Source organism: Charadrius vociferus, unplaced genomic scaffold (assembly GCF_000708025.1).
Source record: "Charadrius vociferus isolate BGI_N301 unplaced genomic scaffold, ASM70802v2 scaffold711, whole genome shotgun sequence".
Classification (NCBI taxonomy): domain Eukaryota; kingdom Metazoa; phylum Chordata; class Aves; order Charadriiformes; family Charadriidae; genus Charadrius; species Charadrius vociferus.
Window position 1 is genome coordinate 314,804 of NW_009646852.1, and position 25,988 is coordinate 340,791.

The 25,988-nt window shown below is 39.3% G+C and overlaps 2 protein-coding genes across 2 annotated transcripts in view; both read left to right on the forward strand.

Annotated features, from left to right (window-relative positions):
• MGEA5 (meningioma expressed antigen 5 (hyaluronidase)) overlaps window positions 1-24,442 on the forward strand; it is a 25,788-nt gene extending 1,346 nt beyond the window's left edge. Inside the window, exons 2-16 of the mRNA XM_009894253.1 lie at window positions 4,023-4,074; window positions 4,403-4,500; window positions 5,720-5,850; window positions 6,519-6,690; window positions 7,739-7,837; window positions 8,039-8,323; window positions 8,877-9,035; window positions 10,311-10,921; window positions 11,320-11,494; window positions 15,031-15,116; window positions 15,984-16,088; window positions 17,755-17,840; window positions 18,853-19,045; window positions 22,155-22,314; window positions 23,080-24,442. Of these exons, the coding sequence (XP_009892555.1) occupies window positions 4,023-4,074; window positions 4,403-4,500; window positions 5,720-5,850; window positions 6,519-6,690; window positions 7,739-7,837; window positions 8,039-8,323; window positions 8,877-9,035; window positions 10,311-10,921; window positions 11,320-11,494; window positions 15,031-15,116; window positions 15,984-16,088; window positions 17,755-17,840; window positions 18,853-19,045; window positions 22,155-22,314; window positions 23,080-23,216 (2,549 nt within the window). The 3' untranslated portion in view covers window positions 23,217-24,442. The remainder of the gene's footprint in view (window positions 1-4,022; window positions 4,075-4,402; window positions 4,501-5,719; window positions 5,851-6,518; window positions 6,691-7,738; window positions 7,838-8,038; window positions 8,324-8,876; window positions 9,036-10,310; window positions 10,922-11,319; window positions 11,495-15,030; window positions 15,117-15,983; window positions 16,089-17,754; window positions 17,841-18,852; window positions 19,046-22,154; window positions 22,315-23,079) is intronic.
• The window catches only part of NPM3 (nucleophosmin/nucleoplasmin 3), a 7,843-nt gene continuing 6,037 nt past the window's right edge, over window positions 24,183-25,988 (forward strand). The window contains exon 1 of the mRNA XM_009894254.1: window positions 24,183-24,192. Within this exon, the coding sequence (XP_009892556.1) occupies window positions 24,183-24,192 (10 nt within the window). The remainder of the gene's footprint in view (window positions 24,193-25,988) is intronic.

Here is a 25,988-nt window from a genome sequence, read left to right on the forward strand (position 1 = left end):
GGCTGCTGCCCCCGGGGCTTGTGCTGGAAGCTGTTGGCTAGCAGGGAGCGCCTTTAGATGGCAGCTGTTCAGCGGGGTGAGGGCTGGCCTGGCCTGGCATCCCCAGCGGGCCGATGATTCCTAATGGAGGCTGAGGCAGTGCTGTGGCTCGTTTGCTAGTACGCGTCTAAAGGGGGAGGTAGAAGAGAGAGAGAAGAGCTACTGTGCGATTATCCTAGCTGTACGTGCTCTTCCTGCGTGCCAGAGGCTCAGATTCAATAGGTGATTCCGTAGACATTTTTCTGGAATTAATATTAAGTGTTCGCTGTTTTCTAAAGTGGTGTAGTTTAGCATTTTAATTGCACTGTAGAACAGTCCTCTTCTGTCTTTTGGCGTAGTTGCAGCAGTAAAAGGTTTAAATTGTTGCAGAAGGTGCAGAATAAAGGGACTCTTTTTGCATTTCTCAGTAACTACAGAATTTATCTGCATTTCTAACAGGTCAGTTAAGGTAAATGGTTGAAACCCAGCAAGAAAAATGGTTTATTCCCAACATAATAGTTGATTTGGAATCACTCTAAATTCCTGTGGACTGCTATTATTTCGGTACCTATAATGAATTTCCAGTAGGAGAACAAAGTGATTAACAGATGGAGCGGAGATTGAAGCAGGCAGTTTATCATAAAGTCGGTATCTGCATTGCTTGCAGAATGCCTTTTGTTCATATCTTAAAAAGAAAAGACCATTTGGCTCCTGCAAACATTCCTGTGTGAAGTGCACTAGGCCCAGCTTATGCCTTTATTTTTTAGCACTTACTAGGGCTTAAATACAGTCAGCATGGAGAGAGGTCTCTTTGCTTTGTTAATGGACTTAATTCTGTGAAGACAGGTGCTAAACTGAAGGCTTTGAAGACAGATAACAGTGAACAGAAATACACATTATAACAGCACATTTTCTTGTGTTTCTGTGGCTACACCTTGACCACGGATCACCTGTTCATCCAGGTTTATATGAGAACCACTGTGTATACCATAATCATTTTTCTTGTCATCTTAGCTACAGTGTTGATCTCTGCATATATTTTGGTGCAGGTGTTCTTGACTGTACTGTGCATAAAGCAAAGCTAGAAAATGGCTTCTGCCCAATGAAGCAGTCTAACACTAGTTAAGAGTTAGCAGTCCAACATTAATATGCATACAAGAATAAAAGGAGTAGGGGAGTGTTTAAAAAAAGCCAACAAACCAAACAACAAAAAACCCCTGTTGTGGTGAATGAGGTAAATGGAAGTGGGTGAAAACATCTGTCTCTTTAGTGAGTCAAGAGAATTATAGGGGTAAGAGAAAAACAGGCATTAACTTAAAAAGTGTAGATAAACATAGTGCAGTGGTTAACACAGACTACAGGTATGGTCAGATTAAAGCGATGAGATGGAAAGCTTGGATCTTTTCTAGAAAAAGCAGAGGGAATTGGCCAAATGCTGTGCGAAAATACTGGGTGTACACTCTAAGTATGTGAAGAGCTTATGAGAGATATCAAAATGTTTTGGGGAGCAATTAGATCTAATAGAGTGTGCGATGTAAAGTTCTGGTCCTCTGCCTCCAGGGTATCCTCGCTTTTAGTGATGGAGAGCATGGTAACTGGGATGAGGTATTTGGCATGATATGGTGACTTTGTATTAACTTGACACAAAATCTTGAGGGAGTAATACAAAACCAGGTCAGTTTTCATCTGGACGGAAAGATCCAAGAATTGTCATCAGATGGTGACATTAGTAATCTAAGAAATGTGGTGACAGAAAAGTATCGCTTTGGATTAGCAGATTCTCTTCAGTCTTATTTAATCTGTCTTTTGTCATGGTTTCAGCTGGGAGGGAGTTAACTTTCTTGCTAGCAGGTGGTGTAGTGCTATGTTTTGGATTTGGGATGAGGAACAGTGATGATAGCATGCTAATGTTTTTGGTCGTTGCTAGGCAGTCAAGGCCTTTTCTGCTCCTCACACTGCCCTGCCAACGAGCAGGCTGGGAGGGCACAAGAAGTTGGGAGGGGACAAAGTTGGGACAGCTGACCCCAAATGACCAAAGGGATATTCCATGCTGCCTGACGTCATGTTCAGTGTACAAAACTGGGGGAGGAAGAAGGAAGGGGTGTATGTTTGTAGTTATGGTGTTGTCTTCCCAAGTGACTGTTATGCGTGATGGAGCGCCGCTTTCCTGGAGGTGGCTGAACACCTGTCTACTCATGGGAAGTGGTGAATGCATTCCTTGTTTTGCTTTGCCTGCATGTGTGGCTTTTGCTTTACTTATTAAACTGTCTTTATCTCAACCCACGAGTTCTCTCACTTTTACTCTTCTGATACTCCTGCATCCCAACCAGGGAGAGTGAGGAAGCGGCTGTGTGATTCTTGGTTGCCGGCTGGGGTTAAATCATAACACCTTTGTTATCTGATTCTCATGTGTTTTATTTTTTTATAGCAGGCCCCTGCTCTGCTTTAGGCTAGTAGGTCTGAAACAGTAGTATCATAGGTAAAGCAAAAGTATTCCGAACAAATTATGAGGTATGGGCAGTATTCATTAGGTATCACAGTAATTCATTCCTCTTATGGGTTGTTGAGCTTCCTCAAGGCAGCATTAGTCAGAACTAGGTAACACTAGTCAAAATGAGAAATTTGTTCTGGGTGAAATAAACTGGGAGGTTTTTATGCCTTGCAACTGCTCTCTCATTTGTTCCTCTGTTTAACTGTCCTCCGTTTGTCACTTTGCAGTTTGTGAGTAGTACTTACTCAGCTTTGCCACTTCGTGGTGCCAGTTAGTCTAAGATCACTCTGACAGGCTAGTTCTTAAAGCTTGAGCCTGCTTTAAGCTTCTTAAAAGAGCATTGTTCACTTAACAGGAAACAGAAATACTTGTTAGTATATGGAAAATGCTTCAGTTGCATTAGTTTTGAATTTTGAAAGGTTGTAGGAAGGTGGTTTTGACCTTTGTGAGACCAGATATTTACAGATTTACAATGGTGAATGGCTCTGGAAATGAAGATATTGTCTACCTTTTGAACTAGTGTTCTGTGGGGACTTGTAAGCTTTGTGTATTAGGAGCATCATTCATCACTGAGTGGCCGTGCTGTTTGAAAATAAGAGCTTATTAAATTTCAGTGTTATTTTAGTCTCTGGTCTTTGCACAGGCTGCCAAGCTGAAGCTTTGTTTTGAAGTGCCCACTTGTGGTTAAACTGTTCGCGCATAGGTCTAAGTGAATTTACTTGACTAAGAATGCATTGAGAGTGCTTTTTAAAGTATTATGTTTCTAGAATGGAAGGATTAGGTTTAAAACCAGAAGCAGTTACAATTTCCATGGAATTCCATTACTTTGAATATACACTATTCTAAAATCATTTGTGTAGATATTTTTATATGATTATTCAAAGACATAGTCTTAGCTTGTAAAGATGTGGGAATTGTAGAGTAAGATATCAACTTGCAAGTTAATTTTGACAAGGAGTCTATTAAACTGAATAAAAGGAATGAAATCCTAAGCATTTTGTTGACTCACTTGCGCATTTTTTTTTAATTACACATCATCTACCTCAGTATGTATTTATATACTTTGTGTATGTACTTAGCATTCTAATCTGTACCATTGGTTAAGTGTTTTTGAGCTGGTAATATTTTCAAGTGTCTTCAGTGTTCATGTTACAAACCTATTTTGTAGGTGTCTGGAGTGATAGTTTAATTAGGTTATGACTGTTCAGTCTGCTCTGATAATAATGCTGACTTGACTTATCAAGGGCATATGCCATAATTGCTTCAGTGGCCAAAATTATAAGACCTTGGATCATAAGAAATAGCTTATAATTGCATTTTAAATTTAGATCAATTTAGGTTACTACGCTTCCCTTATGCTGTCTGTCTAGATTTTACTTTTTCCTTTCTGGTTTGAGAAGCTTTTTGATGAATATAGCAGAAGAGTAAGAAAATGGTGGGTTGTAATATAACCTTTCATGGAGCAGGCATAATCTAACATCTAACTGGATAATTTTAATCTTGTTTTCTGTAGGATTTTATGGAAGACCTTGGGTTATGGAGCAGAGGAAAGAACTTTTTAGAAGGCAAGTCATGCTTCCTCTTACTGCAGCACATTCCATCACAATATAATCATAATCTTCCTCTTAAGCCTGAAAAGAATTATTGTTCTAACCTAGAGCAGCTTTTTGCCTAATATTGATATTCTTAGGGGCTCATATTCATCTTTCTATCTTGCCTAAACTGATTTTGTCCAATATCGCTTGTGCGTAAAGTTATTGTGACTTAATAGTTCAATGAAGAAAAAAAATAAATTAGATCAAGTAAAAAGAATTAGATCAAGTGAAACATAGAATTCCTGAATTTGTAGGCTCTTCTCCTAATGACGGCTTTTTTTTCCCCCTATGTTTATAGACTTCAGAAGTGGGGACTAAATACGTACCTGTATGCTCCAAAGGATGACTACAAGCACAGGATGTTCTGGCGAGAAATGTACTCTGTGGAGGAAGCAGGTAACTGCCTTTATTTCCCCTCTGTATCTTCTATAAATAGACTTTTGAATTAATTGGACATTGCCACATGTGCTTGTTGTGTTTAATTGCAGTAGCCATTTCCAAAGGTGAGTGGAGACCTGTTCTTAATACCCTGCAGATGTATTTAATGGAGATCTGGTACAAGCATGGATTTACTGCTTTTAACTATAACTCTACAGTTGATTTCTAAAACTGCTTTTAAGGTCTTGTGTTATGAGGTTTACTTTTTTTCCAGGGAAGGGTTGCTCAAAACTATTTCTCTGGCTCTTAAACGTCTGGGCCATGTTTTGAGGTAGAAATTATTTGCTTCAGAAAAGAGAGAAGACTGAGCGAATAGCATGCACTTTTATGTGATTCATTAAGTGCTTGTCTCAATAAAGAGAGTACCAGTTAGAAAAGCAGCTTCTGACTATTTGGTCAGAACATAAAAGACCCATTTAAGCTGGTGTGAGGCTTTTTATCCACCTCTGGCATTTACGGGTTCTGCAGTGTTTTATTAGCCTATGGGGATTATCATTTTCCTTGGGTGAGGGGAAAAAGGATACTCGCTTGAAACTAAATAATCCTTCCTGGAGGCCACTTTGAATCACTGAAGAAATATAATCTAAAGGATACTGCAAGATAAATGCTAATAACAAAAATTGTTAAATACTCTAAAAATAATTATCTTTATTCATTGCATGGAAGATTAAATTTGAAGTTTGTTTCTTAAAGCAACTACTTCTGCAGAGTGATGTTAAAAAATCCCTTTTTCATGTGCCCCGAGCTTCAGTTGTATGAATAGCATGTGAATTGGTGTCATGCAGGGTGATATTGCTACACTGAATTTTCTCTTCATATGTGTGACAAAAGTGGAAAAAATGAGTAATAATTCTATAACTGTTGGTGTGCATTCTGTAAAAACAGACTACATCCACATTTGTCTCACAACTTTGAGAGAATTTTTAGAATATTTAAAAAATTTTAACGTGGAAAATAATAATATAACAGCAGTTGTTATATTCCTTTTGGCATAATTTCTGAGAACTCTTTCAAATTATTTGGTGCTTTTTTCTGTGTTAGTTTTAAGAAATTCTAGCATTTTTTTTTTATTATGGTAGTAGAGGCATCTGCATTTTGTAACTTACTTATAATGATATCTGAGGTAATTTTTTTTTAATTGTTGAATTTTTCTGAAATGTTTGAATTTGATTTCCAGAGCAGCTAATGACTCTAATATCAGCTGCACGAGAACATGAAATAGAGTTCATCTATGCAATCTCACCTGGACTTGACATCACTTTCTCCAATCCTAAAGAGGTATCTACATTGAAACGTAAGCTGGACCAGGTAAGTGTAACAAATGTACCACAATTGCAGTGCTACTTAATTTGAAAACTTCAGTACCCTGCTCACTCTTGCAGCTTTTCACTAGCTGCTTTAATGTTTTCAGCACTAGCATTAATTTGGATGCCTCTGAACAATTCCAATGGATGTGTTCAGGTTGTATCGCAGAAATGGCTAGACATCATCTAGGGTTTTTTTTTTTTTTTAAAAAAAGGTCTCATCTTGTATTGGATTCTGCAGGCTATTCTTGGGAGCTGGTCTTCAGAGTATTTTAGGGCCTTGAAGCCAAGATGCATTTCTAAAGCAAGAACTCTTGTCCACAATAAATGCCTTTGGAGGCAGACCTGACATACATCTTTGTTCTCATATTGACTTCTCTCTTTTGTCCAAAAGCTGTTAGAGAGTTAGCTTTTTTCCAGCTGTCTATCCAGTGAGATCAGATTTGGATTGTTAAAGCTGGAACAGATTGCAGGTCTTTAGATGTCTAATCCTTGAGAAAAGCAGAGCAGTGGGTCAGAGATAGGCATTCATTGTGAATAGATACCAAAGCTTGTCTTGCCTCCCCTACCTTCTCTCCCCCATTCCTTTTAAAAATTCTACACTTCGATTTTTAATAAGAAATAAAAATTATTTAAAAAAATTAAATCTTTTGCTCTTGTCTCTTTTATTAGGTTTCCCAGTTTGGCTGCAGATCTTTTGCACTGCTGTTCGATGATATCGATCACAACATGTGTGCAGCAGACAAAGAAGTTTTCAGTTCCTTTGCTCATGCTCAAGTCTCAATCACAAATGAAATTTATCAGTATCTAGGAGAACCAGACACATTCCTTTTCTGTCCTACAGGTAAAATGTGATCAATCATTTAGTTCAGCCTTAAAGGAGGGGCCCTATTATCTTACTGGTTGAAAAGATGGTTTAATATTTAATCACCGCTTTAAGGAGTATTTTGGGGTTGCTTGAAGAAATTGACTTAGAGAAGGGTTCAAGTAATTCAAATATATGCAGACATTTGCCAAATCTACACATCTCTGAAAAACTTAATGCTAAGCAAAGAAGGCAGATTAATAGAATGGTTCAAGATGTTTGAACTAAAAATTAGGTTAAAAGAAAACTTCTATTTGACTTGTACCAAAATCTTTTTACTTCTTGATCTGGCTAGCTGTTAATTTCTTAGAATTTTCTTAGAATTTTCTTAGTAGAGGTACAGCACAGTCTGTGCTCACTTCTGTTGGTACCTATTTTTAATATGATTATCCACTTCTACTAGTTGCTGAGTTGGTTTTTTTCTTCATTAAAAAAGAAGGTGACTTGCACTTGGGTCCAGTCATTGCTTTTTTTAAATTGCAAGCTTCCTCTAATACCTGTAAGAATATTGTAAGGGAGAGAGAATCGCTATGTTCAGTGGTGTGGATTGTTGCAAGGAAAATTCAATTCAGTAGCAATGTTATCATCACTGTTAATTTGTTTATCCCTTTACACTGTAGTTGGTTCTGTTGCAGACCTCCTCTTTAACTTTAAAAAGACAGGTTCTGGTGTTAATATTTTTAGGTATTTGCACTTCATAATCAGTCTTAGCGTTTCTAGTTCTCTTGTGTATTGGCTGCTGTAACCTGCCCTTTTATTTATGGACTTTATTATTTTTTTTCCTGATTTTGACATTTGAGCAATTTTAAATAAATTCTCTACCTTTCCTTTCTGATCTTTATGCTAAATATCATTCATAATGTACTTTTTATTTAGACTTTAGACTTTTGGGCATTACTTGAGTAATTTTATAGATGGTTCTCTTCTCAAATGGTAGTATTCTATCAATGCATTAGTGGGACGGTTGGGTATGTTGTCAAGTGTGTAGATCCTTCTACTAACAGTGACATTCTCTTTTCCTTTGCAGAGTACTGTGGAACTTTCTGTTATCCAAATGTTGCCCAGTCGCCGTATTTACGGACCGTAGGAGAAAAACTGCTCCCTGGCATCGAGGTGTTATGGACAGGTAAAAAGTGTTTGGTTTGGGGTTTTTGAGGGTTTTTTTGTTGGTGGTTTTTGGGTTTTTTTGGTGGTTTTATTTTTTTTTTTATTTGCTGATGGTGTTAAAAATGATTGCTTGTAAGTATTTAGTAAAATAAACTGACTACCTGGGGGTGGAATCTTTAGGTATATGCAAAGGCCGCTGATTATCCTGTTTTCCTCTTAGGTCCGAAAGTTGTATCCAAAGACATTCCAGTAGAATCCATTGAAGAAGTTTCTAAGATCATCAGGAGAGCACCAGTTATCTGGGATAACATCCATGCTAATGATTATGATCAAAAGAGGCTTTTTCTTGGGCCTTACAAAGGTCGGTCAACTGAGCTCATCCCTCGACTAAAGGGAGTACTGACCAATCCAAACTGTGAATTTGAAGCCAATTATGTTGCTATTCACACGCTTGCAACCTGGTACAAGTCTAACATGAACGGAGTGAGAAAAGATGTGGTGATGAGTAAGTATGCGTAACTGTTTGCTGGGATCTATGCTTAACCATATAAGTCATACCGATATTTTTTTTTTTTTTTTTAATGATTCTAGCCTTTCCTTACCAACTCTTTCTTTTTAAGATCACCTAGCATTTTCTATCCCATAAGTAAATGGCAGTTGCCTGAAAGATAATGAACATCTAGATTGTTTTACTGACTTCCTGGGAAGTATCTGTAGCACATCTTTGGTCTTGAGAGGTATCTGTGGTTGTATAAGCACTCTCAGCAAGCAATTTTAAGGTACAAATTTGTCATAATTGTCCACAGATCTGATTTCATTGGAATGTAAGCAGTTCAGATCAAATGAGAAACTCTTAATGCCGGAATATCTAGTTTCCGCATATTGTTTCTGTGCTGGCATTAATGGTGACCATAGTTTTCCATTTTGTCTAATTAGGTTGTAATGCTTTGTCCTTCTTTGTGAAATAAGTCTATTAAAGAGTTCTTGAATGCCTTATCTAACATGACTTTTTTTTTTTTAATGAAACTTGCGTAACTTTTAAAAACTTGTCTTTGTAGCTGATACTGAAGACAGTACAGTTTCTATCCAGATTAAATTGGAAAATGAGGGGAGCGATGAAGATATTGAAACAGATGTCCTCTACAGCCCACAAATGGCTCTGAAGCTGGCCTTAACGGAATGGTTGCAGGAATTTGGGGTACCTCAGCAATACAGCAGTGAGTCTGATTTGGTGGTGTTCTGGGGTTGGTAGAAAAATGGGGTTAAATGTTCAGTACTTACACTTAGATTAAAACTATTTTATGGATTCTGGCAATTTGTATACTTTTCAGTTGGAAGTATTATCTGCCCTACTGATTAGGGAAACATTAATAAAAAAGAAGAATGCCTGGCATTCTGCAGTGTGCCTGTAGTGCCCCAACTGATCAGCAGAAGCAACCTTGACATGCGATCCTTTGGCGCTTATACAAGACAGGAAAGAGTCTGGATCTTGCTAGTCCCGGTTGTTACTAGTTTCCATGGGACCTGAGACAATAGGAGAAATAATCTTTTTTTGAAGTGGGTGTTAACGTATTGTAAACTTTAGTTCTGCCCCAGAAGAGTATGTGTTCTTCCAATTGTTTTAAGATGCCTTTATTTTTCTGAGTTTCTGTCTACAGAAACCAGCTGGGTTCCTTCCAGCATTGTACACCTTTCTGGTAGCAATGGGAGCTTGGGGTCTGAGGTAAAATCTGTTTTTCGCAAATGTGTATTTGAGGTAGTCAGAGTGCCCTTCTCTGGTAACTGGTGGTGGAATGGAAGAACCTTTTCTGCACCAAAGCAGATTTGGGAGGAGTTATCCTTTTGAACTGCTGTAGGGTTTCTAATATTTCTCAAACTTGGCTGCAGCAAAAAACATTGAGTGAGGGGTGGTAATTAAAGGGTCATCTTCCTCCATTTTCACAGAATAGTTTAGGTTGGAAGAGACCTCTTGAGACCTCTTGGTCTAATCACCTTGCTCAAGTAGGGTGAGTTTAGAGCGGGTTGCCCAAGACTGTGCCCAGTCAGGTTTTGAATATCTCTATTTTACCTAGCTTAAAGACATTTTTACAGTCGAAATACTTAAGCATCAGTCCTTTTATTTTGAAGTATGTCCTATATGTACGTAAAACTTTAACAAGACAGTTGGTGCAGAGGAAAACAGTTAACTTTGAGAGCTTTTTGTTCTGATGGCATAGTCAGAAATGCAACTGGCAACACACAAATCTTAACTGCTTTTCCTAACTCTTCCCCTGTCTTATCTTTGTTTACCAGTTATGTGGAAGGGAAACTTGCGAAAAACGAAATCAGTAGTTAGAATTACAATGACAAAAGCGAACAGGCAAAGCTCTGAAAGGAAACTGTGCTCATCGGGTGTCATGGCATCAGAATTCTCCATGATTTGCAGCAATTGCTGATTTGAATGTTAGTTGGCAGATATTGAAAACTCTAAACTTGTTTCTTTTTATTCTCAGGTAGGCAAGTGGCCCACAGTGGTGCTAAAACTACTGTAGGGGATGTAGGGCCTCTGGTGGCACCATCCTCTTTAAATGCAGCTACTGTGGTTACCACAGTTTACCAAGAACCCATCATGAGTCAGGGGGCAGCGCTGAGCAGCGAGTCACCGGCCTTGGTAAAGGACGAAGAGAAAAAGCAATCTGATGAAGAACCAATGGACATGGTGGTGGAAAAACAAGAAGATGCAGACAAGAATGCAAATCAGATACTGACAGATATTGCTGAAGCCAAGATGGCAGAGGAGTTGAAGCCAATGGATACTGATAAGGAGAGCATAGCTGAGTCAAAGTCCCCAGAGATGTCTATGCAGGAAGATTCTGGTAGTGACATTGCCCCTATGCAGACTGATGAGCAAGTTAACAAAGAACAGTTTGTTCCTGGGCCAAATGAAAAACCTCTCTACACAGTAGAACCAGTGACTCTTGAGGACTTGCAGCTTCTCGCTGACTTGTTTTATCTTCCTTATGAACATGGGCCTAAAGGTGCACAGATGTTGAGAGAATTCCAGTGGCTCAGAGCAAATAGCAGTGTTGTCAGTGTTAATTGCAAAGGAAAGGATGCTGAAAAAGTGAGTGTGAATCTTGTTTCTCTCCTTTTAAATCAAAATCCTGAGCGACGTTATCTGTTGTCTGTAAAAGAGATTGATGTTCCAGTTCCTAAAAGCTGAAGGGTAGAGTATAACTAACTGCAGGTCACAGTAACTTTAATTCTGCCAGTGGAATCTACTGTTTTAAGCCCTGTGTGCCATGTAGCTATGAAAGCAGTCTGGTGTCTGCATTTGACCAGCAATCCCTGTACTGACCTCACTTCTAACAGCCATAGAGAATACCTGTGAGTCATGTGTGGCGTGGTAGTCCATGCCGGTAAAATGGAGTAAGGATTGTACAGTCTTCCTCCATATTTAGAGGAGTACTCCTCCATAGAAGGCTGTGTTTGATCATGTGGATCTTTTGCCTCCGTTCATAGATAGAAGAATGGCGTAACCGAGCAGCCAAGTTTGAAGAGATGTGCAGCTTGGTGATGGGGATGTTCACTCGCCTCTCCAATTGTGCCAACAGGACAATCCTTTATGACATGTACTCCTACGTCTGGGATATCAAGAGTATTATGTCAATGGTGAAATCTTTTGTGCAGTGGTTAGGTAGGTGCATTGGGAGCCATTATAATCCCAGATAGTGTATTTTTTTGTTTTGTTTTTAATTAGCCCACGGGGAAAATAAAGTATTAGGCAGATGTGTTTTCTTGGACACGGGGTCTGGTTTGACCCTGTTTTAAAGGTTTTCCTGGATCACTATTTGAAGCAATCCTTGCTGTGAATTTGCTTTGGTATTGTAAGTGAAGTCTGCTGGATGCTTAAGATTGGAGACCTTGATTTTCTTCTTGGGCTAATGAAACTTGAATCTCAGCTGACACGTAAGTGTTGACTTTAACTTACTCTTGACTGAATGCACACTGGACTATGCCATGTAATTCCTTGGGTACCCTGCTGTATGATTGGAAATGACACTACGAAATGTGACCACATCAGCCATCTGCTGCTTGCTCTGTCGTGATAACATTATTGCTGTCTTCAACAGAACAATTGCAGAAGCGACCTTTCAATCAGCCTGGCCAAGAGGAACCCGATCCTCCCAGCCCTGTGCGCATGCGAGCTTTAGCGTAAGGCTATTCTGGTGCAAAATAATTTCTGTTAAACACTTTCCAAATTGTTGATTTTTTTAACTTTTTTTTAAATTTTATTTTTTGGTAATGGATGGAAATGATGGAGCTCTCTAGACAGATTTAGTCTGAGACTTAAATTGATCTTGAAATGTTTTTTCTTTTTTTTGTCTTTTTTTTTTTTTTAATGTGTGGCTTTTTGGTTTTTTTGTTTTGTTTTGTTTGCTTTTTTTTCCCTGAAAGATTTTTGGGGGATCCTAAGTTGGCAGATAGCACCAGCATGGCCTGGGTAATTCTAGTGACATCATTTCACTTTCAGGTTTTAATCCAAGTATAAGGAATATGCTGTGGACTTGCTTGACATACACAGCAGGCAGCAAAGCTGATGGTCTCACGTCACACTTTTTGTAGCTGTCACAAACCTCACAGTGGTTAACCATTACACAACCTTGGTCTAGTCCTAGTGTTTGGATTGTCTTTAAATGATACTTTTAAACACTGGTAGGTTTAAGCAGGGACAGAGAAGATCAGTTAAGTCATCAAGTCAGTCCATGTTCAACAACTTCCTGTGTTTCATGCTTATTAAATATCTGATCCCTATATGTGTGGTTGATGAAGAAAGAAGAGCTTTTAAGACTGCCCTCTACAAAGTTCAGAGAAGAAAACTAGCTTGGCACGAAAACTCGCCATTGTAGTATGTTAACATCTCTGCCTAATGCTGTTTAAAAACTTTAGTTTGTGCATTTTTAAGATTAGTGTGAAACAACTCCCCCAACTTTACTATTCTTGCTGTATGTTGACATTTAGCTAGAAAGACTGCTCTGTTTTTTGATAACTTCCATCTGTTTAAAACTCCAGGCCAAAGCTCTATAAAGGGAACAGTGATTCTTGTAATCTCTAAACATTGAGGGCCCAATTTAAGACTGCATTTCAGAATTATCAGACTACCTACTGATTTCAGCTGAAATTGTCTTCAGTTTCTAATATCCCTGTAAAGTTGGCTTCAGGTCTTCAAATGCATCTTGAGAATAGTTCACATTAGAAGCCAACTCTGTAAATACTGGCTGTGTTAACTTTGACACTGTTCTGTTTCTGTACTCAAACTGGTATTAGATAGTTGAAAAATTAATTTTAAGAGTGTTTGGCAGTTTAATAGTCTAACGCTAACAGTGCTTCTCTGAGAGGGGATGATTTTGTCTTCACCTTGCATTTTATCACTAGTGTAAGTACATATCGAGCAAAGGTCTGTGGTAAAATACATCATTATATAAAGCTAAGTACGTTACAAATCCAAACAAACGGTGTGCTCAATGGTCCACTGAATGTTCACTTTCTTCACCTCTCCTCCCAAGTCCAGCTAGCATTCAGTCCCTTAAATTAGTGTGGCTGTACAGTACTATGGATTACTAATGACTTCTATTGTCTTCTTCCCCATTGTGTACAGATGGGAGAATCCTCAGCACAAGTTTCTACTGCTATTGGATGGACAGCGCCAGATGTTCACAGCGCGTCGTCATTAATTAATTAAAATGGAAAGGTTTTGTCTGTGAGGCAGCTCAGATAGATTAGATGTGCAATAGGCATGAACTGAAGTCACATTTGCGCAGCGACTAAGGCATTAACTATGTTTTTCATTTATACAGCTCTTCATTCACGCAGCTCTTTACTGTAATAATTGGAAGTGCTAGTTAAGTTGTAGTCTCAAAGGACAGACAGATACTGTCTTCCAAGTTATTGACTAAACCTCCTTGTGAAGGGTAACTGTTGACTTGAGAATTCTAAAATGTGGGAGTAAAACAAATTCAAATTCTGGTGCTTGGATCGTTTCTGAAATTTACCATGCTTAGGGTCATTAGTATTTAAAACATATTCCTAAACTCTCATAAATGTCAAACTTGGCACACTTTGGGACTCTCTGACTAGCACAACATACTTGTCTGTACTGATCTGAGACTGTTACTTGAACAGGAGGTAGATTGCTGTCCACAAAAGGAAAAGAGTATTTGCGCTGCTCATCTTGTCAGAAAACTAGGCGGGTAATTGAAATCTCCACTCCGGATACTGTGCTGCTTTTTTTTTTTTTTTTTTCTCCAGAGTTATTGTTTGTATTGTGTTAGTTATTGAGGGCTTCAGTGCCTTGCTGGCAGAATAGTATTAAAAATCAAACAGCTAATGGAAGTTTATTTTCTAAAGCAGGCATAAACTAAAGCTGAGCACTGCAATGGGTCTGCTGTGGCTGGTTGATCAGCAGGGACCCTGGTGCATCTGATATGATTGAGGAGGAAAAAAAATCAAGATGCTAAAAAGAAAAGCTAGTATTATCTGTGGCCAACAGGGTGTCCTAGTTAAATTGTGAGTTAATTTCAGTTGATACTACTTAGCTTTTTAACATGCCAGCAACATTGTGAATTTACGGCCTGGATTATGTAAATCTGCATAGTCTCTTGCAAGAATACTATTTCATACAACTGTACCTGGCTGCCTGAACTGTTCCACACTGTTTGCATATATTGCCAGTCCTAGTTTTCTGACAAGATTAGAAACAATCATTACTAAAATGTGACTTCAGAAAGGTCCATTTTTTTTTTCAAGGGGCTGTGATAATGGCATTTGTTTGATCTAAAATTTACAATAGTAGCTATTGAGCCATGTAGCTTCCAAGATGTGATCTTTTCCTAGATGAAAACCTCAATGTGTAAAATATCTGGGAAGCTTACATAATTGTGCATGGCACCATTCTTGTGCCTTCTGGTCTGGAATGAGAGGGGTGTCAGCTGAATCACCTTGCCTGTGCTTAGACCAGTCTGTTACAAATAATCAAAACTTTGGAATACTGAAATTAGTGCATAAGCACAAAATCTTTGTAAATCATACATTATTACAGCCTCCCCCCAAGCCCTGGATTCTAGCTCAGTTAGAGAGCTTTTTCCACAAGTGTGTTTTAGCTTTTTGGACATGTTAGACACCCAGGAAATCCCCCTTCTCGTAACATTCTCCGCTTGGATCTGATCTCAACAGGGTGTCGTAGTCAATCTTCAGCACAGTTCTTAAGTGGAGACCAAGAACCCTGGGCCTTTAGAGGTGGTCTAGCAGGAGAGTTCCAGGTATCAATATGACTTCACAACTGAATGACATTTTCTTTGTTTTATGAGAAACCTTTTGTTGCACATCAGAGGTCTGGAAGGATTGGTCTGCCGAAGGCTTTCTGGTCCAAAGCCCATTAGCCTTACAGCTTGGTTTAAAATAATTTTCCTCCCCTTTCTACAGTAATTTCTCAAGGAGATGCTGCCTGTCCCACGCGCATGCGAAGCGCAGCGGCTTTAGTTGTACATTTCACATTGTTTCTTTGCAGGTCGCACAGCATTTTTATCTGCGCCCGCAATTGCACAATGCGCGCATGCTTGTCTGCCAATGGGAATTCCATGAGCAAAAGGGATAGTCATCCAAATTTTGGTTCCTCTCTAAATAAAGCTGTAGTGCGCTTTGTTGCAAAGATTTCAATTGGCAAATATTCTTAAATAGCTGTTTATACCATGTTCAGATTTGTTCATGGATTTTTCAGGCGCTATACTTTTCCCCCCTCACAGGTGCTCTGCGCGCAGCAAATTGAATCAGCGCATTGCTTTTGGGATAAAGCGTCTCCTCTGGCCAGTTAACCCTCTTCAGACCAAACCTTTCCTCCTGACATTCTATGTTCTTATACAGAGACAGTGTAGATATGATTGGTAAAAAGTATTTTAAAGCAGATAAGATTAACAGACTCTTAATGTGCTGTTTCAATTGCATATTTTAAAACACCAATTGGATATTTTCTATTCAAATAAGGTCTTTGCATTTGTAAAGCATACCAACCCCACCTTCTTCTGGGGTGCCTGCAAGTAGCAAATGTTAATTTGGGAGTCTGCAGTGCACACCCAAGAGTGATGGGTTTTGTTGTTCATACAGTCATATTAAGTATTTTATTTTCACAGCGTTTGCTGCCTATTGATGGGGCAAATGACCTCTTTTTTCAACCACCTCCGTTAACGCCCACTTCCAAAGTGTACACCATCCGACCCTACTTTCCTAAAGATGAGGTAACTGCTTTTGACGCTTGTCACTCTTGTTGTTAGTGATGTGCTTCCTTTTGTAGCAACACTGGTTACGGCAGAGTCCCTTCATCCCCTAATGAAACACATGTCCCAGCATCTTGCACAGGGCCTAAATGCGATCTCACAGGAAAACTGAGGTTAAGTGACTTGCCTGTGGTTCAGCAAGGTGCTGTTGCAACAGTACAGGTATACCCACATTTTGATTCCCAGTCTCCCACCCTACCGTCTTCTTTAAATCTATGAGTGCCTTCCGTGTTTCTGAAAGGCAAGTTAAAATTGTTTGCTGCTGGAGGAGGGATTTTTGCGGTGGGAACATGTGCAATGGCTTAACCTTTGGGGGAGTGCATATACCTGTTTACTCAATTATTGGGGTAACTGCTGGTATTCTTACGGGCAGAAGGTTGATATTGTGACTCAAAATGTAGTTGTAATATGTGCTGGTAGTTCTGCCATTCTTACTGGTTTAATTACAGTTGTAAACTTTTTGGTCTGGTTTTGAAAGGTGTGTTGTCAAATCTGCTTTGGAGTGTATGATAACGTTGAAACCAGGAATGTTGTATTAATCTTTATTGATTAGAGGTTCCCCCATTCCGGATACTGTGCTGCTTTTTTTTTTTTTTTTTCTCCAGAGTTGTGCTATTTGGGGTTTTTTTTTGCTGAACAGATCTGTAGTGTAGCTTTATTCGTATTAGCTTAGCGAGAAGAATACTCAAAACTAATATATCAACCAACAGTTAATGCTCTTTATGGATGCAGTTTAAACAATTTAAGGATTAATGTAGCTTGAACTTTGCATTTGTAGCCACATTGAGATGAAACATGTCTCCCTTGATATGTATGTATTTAGGTTGCGTTTGCAACAGCTCAAATGAACCTGACTTTGAAGCCAGTCAGACAGACAGGGCATGTCCTTTACCTGCTAGTTTTAGGCACTGTCTTGTGCTGTTCTCATGGGCAGTAACGCAACCTTTTCCATATCTTAGTGCAGGACTGTGCCTAAGATGGTTTGTTCCTTTGTAGGGCAGGGGAATTGATATTTCTAAGCCACGTAAACAATTGGTGATACAGCTAATCATGCAGTCATAAAGAATACTGCTGAGGAAGAGTTCCCTTTTTATGAAAGGAGGCTGGAGACACGTCAAATGCAAAACCTTTTTGTTGAAAAGTGTAAAGTTTCTTATTTAAGTTGTGAGTGATACAAGTTTACTCTTCAAAGAGAGTCAGCTGAACGCCTTTTAACATGCAGAAAGTCAGGGTCGGTCTGTCTTTCACAGTGGTTAAACTGTTGCACTTGAACATTTGCGGTTTTGTAAAGGGACTCTGTATCAAGGGTATTGATCTTCACAGAGTGTTTGCTAACTAACCCTCGGGATTAATCTTGTGCTGTTACAAGTTGCAGGAGGTTGACTTCCAGCCTTTCCTTCCCAGCCATTCAATTTAACCACAATGTTTTTGACCGGCAACTTAAGAGTTACTTTGGGGAATGGGGGGAGATAGTTCCTTTCTCATAGATGGTTATTTTTGTTCTGTGTAACTTAAATGCCTGTCAGTATTAGTTTACAGTGGAGCTGTTAATGAAATACCTCTAAAACAAAGTTGTTAGCTTTTGAATGCGACCAATTACTTGAAATCATCTCTTCTTTCCTCTTAGGCATCTGTATATAAGATCTGCAGAGAAATGTATGCTGATGGAGCTGATCAACCTTTCCATAGTTTACCAGATTTAATTGGAGACAAGTATGTATTAGGAATGAATGACTTTCAGAGGTGGTTCTAAAGGATGGAGTCCTGACACTGTATTTAACTTGAATTTTTAAAAGTGTGTGTAGGAAGAATGCAAAGAGGATTTGCTTTTAAAAAAAAAAAAAAATCTGCCCTCTGCAGGCCTCAGGAAATTGGGGGATTGGTTTCTTAAAGATACTATGAACAGTTATGTCTCAGATTATGCTCTGGTCACCTTTGTGAGCAGTTAGAAAAAAGACTTAGCTGAAACCTCTGCATTATGAAACATGTGCATCATAATATCCTATTATTTCAGATTTTGTGAAAGTAAATCATGGGAGTGTTCATATTCTGTAGTTACCCTCAGGTATTTTTTTTTCCAACCTTGTGTAGTTCTTCAGATAATTGAAAATTTTTTTTGAGGACCAATCTCCCAGCTAACTATCTTGAGTTTTTTCTGAAATACATGTTGTAGATTACTTGCATCAACTTTTTAAAAGAAAAACAATGGCAAGTGGGGTAAAGATTTTAAAAAAAAATAATAAAAAAATAAGGGGGGGCATTACATTGGAGCTGTAAAATGAACTACTTTGAGTGTTTGTTTTTTTTTTTTCTATCTTGAGTGTTTAATTTAGAACTTTGTAAAGAGGCTGCTCTGAGTGACAGGAATGTAGTTAATAAAGGGTGTGTAACTGGTATCAAAAAATACCAATGAAAAAGAAGATGGAAGAACTAGGAGATAATGGCAGCACAGAAACTGAGGGTAAAAGGTGAAGGAAGTTTGTGCCTCGAATGAGCCAGAAGAGCAGTGTGTGTAGAATTAAATTGTGGCATCTTAAGGTGCAGATGTTGCTCATAGCTGAGTTTTGACAGCTGATCAGTGTTAATGCCTTGTAGGAACTAATTCTGTGACTGGAGGACTCTGTTCCTTCTTTGGATGACCTTAGAGTCACCTCCAGAATACCTGAAGAACATACTTGTTCAAAGTGACCTTCTTTTGACTGAATTTGGATGCTTCTTTCTGCAGGTTAGTAGGAGGTCTACTCACCCTCAGCCTGGATTACTGCTTCGTCTTAGAAGATGAGGATGGCATATGTGGCTATGCTTTGGGAACAGTTGATGTGACTCCTTTCATTAAAAAATGTAAAATGTCTTGGATCCCTTTCATGCAAGAAAAATATACTAAACCAAATAGTGACAAGGAGCTGTCTGAGGCAGAGGTTGGTATAACCCGTGAGATCAGAACTGTATGCTGAACTCTTTGTTTCTAAACCAGGTCTTTATTTTTCTATTGCATCTTGAGCTTCCTTGTAATTCAGTTTTCCTACCTTTCTGAAGTCTTTGATGAGCATGGTATCTGATGTGTCAGAAGGTGACAGTAAAATTATTCACTGCCAGTCATATACAACTGTGTGTTCTAATACACCCATGAGATGTACTTTAGTTGTAATCAATGCAGGAAACGTAAGCCACCTTAATCTAGAGAAAATTATATTTTGAAAATAAAGGATTCCTTCTGCTCTGTTCTCCTGCAAAATGATATATTAGTTTCCCCATGTTGCAGGTAAGCCTAACCCCTGTAGTCACATTAGTTTAAGTATGGAAAACAAATTAAAGAGCACTTGTTTTTGATGTTAAAATCCATGAGCTATTTATGGAGTGTGACAGCTGTAAGTGGTGCAAAACAACATCTCACCTTTAGCAAGTGCTAAAAATCAATATCTTGAACTGGTTTTAGAATAAATTGGAAAAATGATGTCACTGAACTGTCAGAAATTGTGAAAAGTTCTAGCTGATGCATTCTTGTCAAGGAAAGACATGTGTTTAATACTAAGAGGTGCCAATCCACATCTGTAAGTGGAAGGAGGTGTGGACAAAGTTGTAGTAGAGGCAGGCCCAGAAACACCACTTCTTAGCCTTTTTCTTTCCCTCTCAAGAAGGAAAGAATACTTTCCAGAAAGTGTTCTCCAACAAGTTGTCTGAATACAAAGGCTGGTGTCACGAGTGGAGGGCCTCCTGAGGGAATCACCAGCTGGTAAGGGCAGGGCAAAAATGGTGTGTATAGCAGTGTGCCCTTGCTTTATTTGACTAGGACTTAGACAAAGTCTTATAAGGTCATGGCTCTGAGAGCACAGATCTTCCCACAAGCAAAGCCAAGCTTCCTGGAAATAGAATGAAATGTTTGTCGCCCTATTGTGAAAATGGCTGCTACTTATAAAGGCATGTTTCATAGCGAAAAAGTGAAGTACATTTTAAAATAAAACAAACAGACCACCCTTGTAGCAAATATCAGTGTTCGGGGGTAGGTGTGACTAGAAAGTATCTTAATAGCTCCACTACCACTATTGAAGTGGAGCTGATTTTGCAGTTTATAGCTTTTATGACTTGATTCTTCTACATTTGCACAGTGCTGTGCTTTCAACTGTATATGTAAATTCAGATTTTAAAGCAAAGCTAATGCATATAAAGATAATGGAAACTAAACACAGTAAAGCTGTAGTAGGTACAGTAAGGGAGAACGGGGCTTGCTTTCCAGAAGTTTAAAGCCAAAGTTCAGAGAGAAAGCAGGAGGTATTTTGTACTGATAAACTAGCTTTCCCATTGAGATGTTTAAGAACATTTTTTGCTGTTGGTACATTGCCCCAGAATTTCTGCTGCTCATACAGTATCCCAGATAATGTCTGTTTCTTGAGACTCTGGGCTTGAGGGATGTTCCTGAGAGTACAGAGGAGCTCTTTGTACTTTGCTCTTGAGATAGATGCTGTGGGACTTTATCTATTTAGCCTTTTGACACTATAAAGGAATGTAGAGAATATTCAGTAGCTGCTTAGAAGCCATGGTGATTGAAGATCATGTAGGGGAAAGTTTTCTCACAGAGTAGGATTGATTTGGTTTCCTTTACAGCCACCTTACCTCTTGATAATCTCAGTCTCCACTTTGGTTTGAAAAGCTTCCTTTCTGTACTTTTTAGATCATTTGATTCAAATTGTTGACTTCTAATATGGTTCAGTTGTTCTGTAGTTTACTTAAATACAAGTTCATGGGATAAATATAATGTTTTGATTCACAAAAGAAAAATCCAGTCCTCTGCCTTGTGTCATACTGTTGTGAGCTTGTCTGGCATTTTTGTCTAGGTTCTTGTCAGGGAAGTTTATCTGGTATCTGCTTTTCCTGAGATTAGTTATTATTGATCACAAGAGATGAATGCATCATCTCTCCAACTGCTTCTTAGCCCCACCTGTACGCTACTCCTTGATAACCTGTTTTACCTCTTGTACCACTTCTGTGGTTGGAAGAAACAGGTATCACCTTTGCCTTGGTGCTTGAAGCCAACGTGACTGGCTTTGAACACTTCCTATGAGATTGTGTCGGTTACAGCTGTGATAAAGAAAAGCCCAGGGAAGCAGGCATGTTTCTGAACCTGAAGGAGCTCAACAAGTTTGAAGTAGTAACTTTGAACAGAGGCTCTCCCTGCCAGAGTTTGGGAGATGGCAGTTTATAGATTTGAGGGGTTTGCCATTAAGCTTGACCTGAAAAAAAATGGGAGGGTTGCTAATGTTATGCTTCCTTGTGCAATGAAGTCCTAGTTTGGGTTGTTATGAAGGTGACTTTCATTTATACAAGAAACGAAGTTAGGTGGCTTATTTACTTGAGCCAGTGACGGCTCAAACTAAAGGTTTTAAAAATCAGTAACCAGCAGGGGGAATGACTTGAATATCTTTCAGATATGGCTTTGTCTACTATTGTGTTACCTCACTTAATTGTTCCGTTCCAATGAGTTGCATGAAGTAAAAGTCTCATGTAACATTCCCAAAGGCCTTCCTGGGTGATCGCAATGGTCTTAGGTGATCAGCAACATCTTTTACTCATCAACAAGGCTTATTTCAAGCTAGAGACAAATTGGCCTTTGGGGCAAGTAGTCTAAGATAATTACATGGATGTAAGAGATGTTTCCAGGCTGCTGTGAACCAAAGAATACCAGTGGAAGGTTAGGACACTTAGAGCTAAAACTGCCCATGTGAAATGCAAAGAAAAGGAATACCTATGCACAAACTGTTTGTTATGGGTTGGCTAGTGGTTTTTCTCAGTTGAAGTGTGGGTCACTGAGAAGCCATGCAAGGAGTCTTATATTCCTCCTTTGACAGTCTGAGAAGCTTCTATAGTTTCCCTTTTTATCTGGAGTACAGAGAACAATTCAGTAGGTAAGGAACGAAGTGACCATCAGAGGTGTGGTTGACAAGCGTGCTGATTTGGAGGTACACTCCGTGAGCAAAGCAGCCTCCCTTAATAAACATGAATGAAAATGTCTGCTTCCCGTATTCTTTTCAGAAAATAATGCTAAGCTTCCATGAAGAGCAAGAAGTGTTGCCAGAATCATTTCTAGCCAACTTCCCATCATTGATAAAGATTGATATCCACAAAAAAGTGACGGATCCAAGTGTGGCCAAAAGTATGATGGCCTGCCTGCTCTCCTCTCTAAAGGCTAATGGTAAGCTTGCACTCAGAATTCCTTGTTTCCTAATTACATGTTGGGTCTAGGATGCAAGGCAAACTTGGGATGATTATATTAACATTACTGTATTTGCGTGTAGCCTGCCATAATTGGCACTGTAGATTTAGGCAAATAATTATAAAAGCTTTTGGATAGCTAACTTCTGCTGCTGCCGTCAGTAAAAGATAGCTTTTCACTTTAGCTGTTACCCTGCAAATTAGAAAATGGAAAGAACTGAGGGAGCAATTTGGCAACAAGAGCACACGTTTTTACATCTTGAACAACGCACAAATGTTTATATTTCCCCCGCTGGCATTGGTAATGATGCTTTTTCTTATGTGTGGCAGTGTGCACTGGTGGGTAATTACCAAAACCTTCAATATGGGGAAGTACTTGGCTGTCTGCCTTACTGCGCACCTGAGGTTTGCAGTTCCTTTGTGCGATTTGTTGCCCACTTATAGTGCTGTTTTCTGAGCCAACATCAGTTTCAGGATGCTTTTATGTGAAATAAAAGGTGTGCAGAGGGAAGATGGTTTGTTCAGACTCACAGGACATCTGCAACATGCAGCACCTTTAGGGGCTGGTCAGCTGTGTTGCCATAAATCTGCTTGCTTTTGAGCACTACGCTCCATATAGAATTGGATCAGTGGTTTCATTGGGTTTAAATTTTAAAATAGGTGGGAACTCTAGTAATATTTGATGTCTGTGCTTTTTACAATAACTCTTCTCCTACAGTGTTTTGTTTCTCTCTTCCTTCTTCAGGCTCCCGTGGGGCTTTTTGTGAAGTGAGACCAGATGATAAAAGAATCCTGGAATTTTACAGCAAGCTGGGTTGTTTTGAAATTGCTAAAATGGAAGGATTTCCTAAGGATGTTGTTATCCTTGGAAGAAGCCTGTGAAACGCTTGACAGCGAACTGTTCCAGTACTGTAGTCCCTTAACAGCTGGGCGGGTAGTGGTGGGGATCTTCATATGGTCTAGCTGCACAAAGCCAGCAATAAGCCAGCTTGGTAGAAGGGGCTATGCGAAAATCACCCATCACACATTCAGACTGTAATTTGTTGGAAGAGGATAATGCTGCTGAAAACACTGTTTTAACAAAGAGAAACCTTGTCCTCTCCTGGTCCTGTGTGAAGTGCCAAGGAATCTTGCATGGGCTTATAGCTTCTCAGAGGAATCCCTCTCAATCGGCGCTGTGGTCGACGACAGGTCTCTGCATTGACGTCTCAACACAAAAATGGTCTCTGTCAGAAGTATCTATAAAGATGCAGGGTTTTTCTCTGTCATAGAGCAGGATGTGCAGCTGGAAATTACAGAAATGGGAGGGATTGCTTGTGTCAATCAGCAAATTTAAAGATAAGTAGCTACAGTTCTATTTTTGACTGTCTTTATGCTTGTTGATAAAGCAATGACCCGTTGTCACTTCTAATGACCATTGGTTCAAGCTTTGTGCTTTGTTAGGGACAAATGTGCAGTGGTCTGTGGCAGAAGTCACTTAATGACAAACTTGTAAATTTCAGTGTATATAAACTTAGCTGTATGCTGACTAACTTTTTGTTTACCAGTTTTTGTAACTTTTTCTTTTGAAAAGTGAAATGGTATAGGTCCAAGACGGCACTTTTGAATAACCTAAAACCACAATGGAGAACGAATCTGTCCTCAGCACTGACCTTTCTTATTGTGCCTCATATCCAGGGCTAGAAACTGATCATCTTGGGTAAGGGGCGCGGATCCCAAACGATCCTTCCTTCGGACAGCAGTTTGTCGCTGTTTGAGGTTATCATCATTCTCCTGGGACTGAAACAGCAATTCACAGGGTGGTCTGCCAAACCCGCTAATTTTGGTAACGTTCGCACAGGATTGTGGATGAAGGATGGTGAGAGGGAGAGAGCCGGCCCACAGCTGGGACTTGTCTTTGGAACAGTCACCATCTTTCAAAGCCTGTTCGTACTAGTTTGATTAAATCAGGGTCTTCAAGTCCTGCACATTTGTATCAAATAACTTTTCTATAAGAAATGCCACAATAAGCACATTTTTACACATTATTTAAAATGGTTACCTACTTTTAAATGTTCCAAGAGTTCAGTGCTTTTAGCCAGGTCTGACATGTTTGGCTATGGGATGGAATCAGCATGGTATGGGTTCTGGTAGTGAGGTAGTTGCATCATTCATGAAACTGGTATTTCACTAAAGTCCCGGTGTCCCAGATATGTAATTGGCCAATGCTATACACCTTGCAGTACCTCGCTTCTTTCACCTGCTGCCATCAGCTGTCTTTATCTTCCTTTTTAATTTTCCTGGGTTTTTTTTTTCCGTGGTGCACAAAGGAAGTTCAGTTCCTTCTACAAGCCTCCAGCTGCATAGAAGAAGTTAGGCAAGCTATAATGAATGGCATTAAGACTGCAGTAATGTTGTCTGCGACCTGTAAGGAGATGCTGTATTTGGTCTTCTGGTGCAGTCACATGCAGGATATATTTTTTTTTTTCCTTTGCAGAATGTGAACAATTTTTTAATGCGGTAGCGAAGTATTTAAGTTGAAACAAGATCATTTCATTTTTAGAGAGAGGTACGGGGTTGTGCTATGGGGTTTCATGTAAGTCAGAGCTGAATGCCACTAGTTTTTATACAGCTTTGAGTGCATGTTGAGTAGCTGATACCTTGGTTTATCAGGTGGGAGAGTTTCGTTTCTTCATGAGTACCAGAGTCAACTTACTTTATCTGGATGCATAACATTGCAGCATAGGATGCTTGTGGCCTTATTTCTTGGCTTTTAAGGAGTTGCCACATTTTTCTCTTCCTATGACTTTGTTATTATTATAGAAGTTAATTGTATAAGCCTATGGAATGTCAGGCCAATACCATCATTCTAGGATTGTAAAGTGATATGTTGACATATCTTTCATGGTTATGAATTTTCATTAAGGTTGGAATGCCACTTTCATTAATCTGTTTTTAGATCAACAGTATCTGTAGCAGAAAAAAAACGACCTGTAAAACTGTATTTGAAGACCATGCGAGAAATAGAATAAAAATTGAGAAGTGAATGTAACTAAGAAATTTGTGTTTCATGTGTGAGGCTTCAGAACCAGAAGTGGGTCAGCAGTGTGTGTTACGTCACGCAGTGTGTGTTGGATGCCCTCGGGATCGGCTGGCAGAGAAACTTGTCTCTGGTTTTGGTGGTGGCAGTGTGTTGTGTGGTAGACCCTTCTCTGTGCTCATGTTTTTCATAGGCAGGTATCCAGTGACCTTTCAGAAGTACCGGCCCCAAAGATTTTTTTGGGGTGGCAGTGACCTTTCTTGTTGGCCCTTCGGTGAGTAGCACCAGTTGAACTGTACCTGTCTTGTAAAAAACCCAGTTTTTCCAAAGGTGGTCTCTGGTGTCTGGCAAAGCCAGTGTGAGCTGTGTTGCAGCAGTGCTTGTTTGCCCTTTCTTACTCTTGTGGTGTTTGGGGTTTTTTTAGTTATAGGGGTTTTTTTTGTTGGTTTTTTTTTTTTTCCCCTGCTTGCCAGCAGCTGGGTTTAGAGTTTGCTGAAACCCTGAGTAGCCTGCCAGCAGAAACAAGGTGAGACACAAAGTAATTTGAGGGATGCATTAATAAGAGGAAACATCATAGCTCTGCAGTCTGGCCTTAGTTCTACCTCCACAGAATTTGACTTAGGAAGCTAAACACT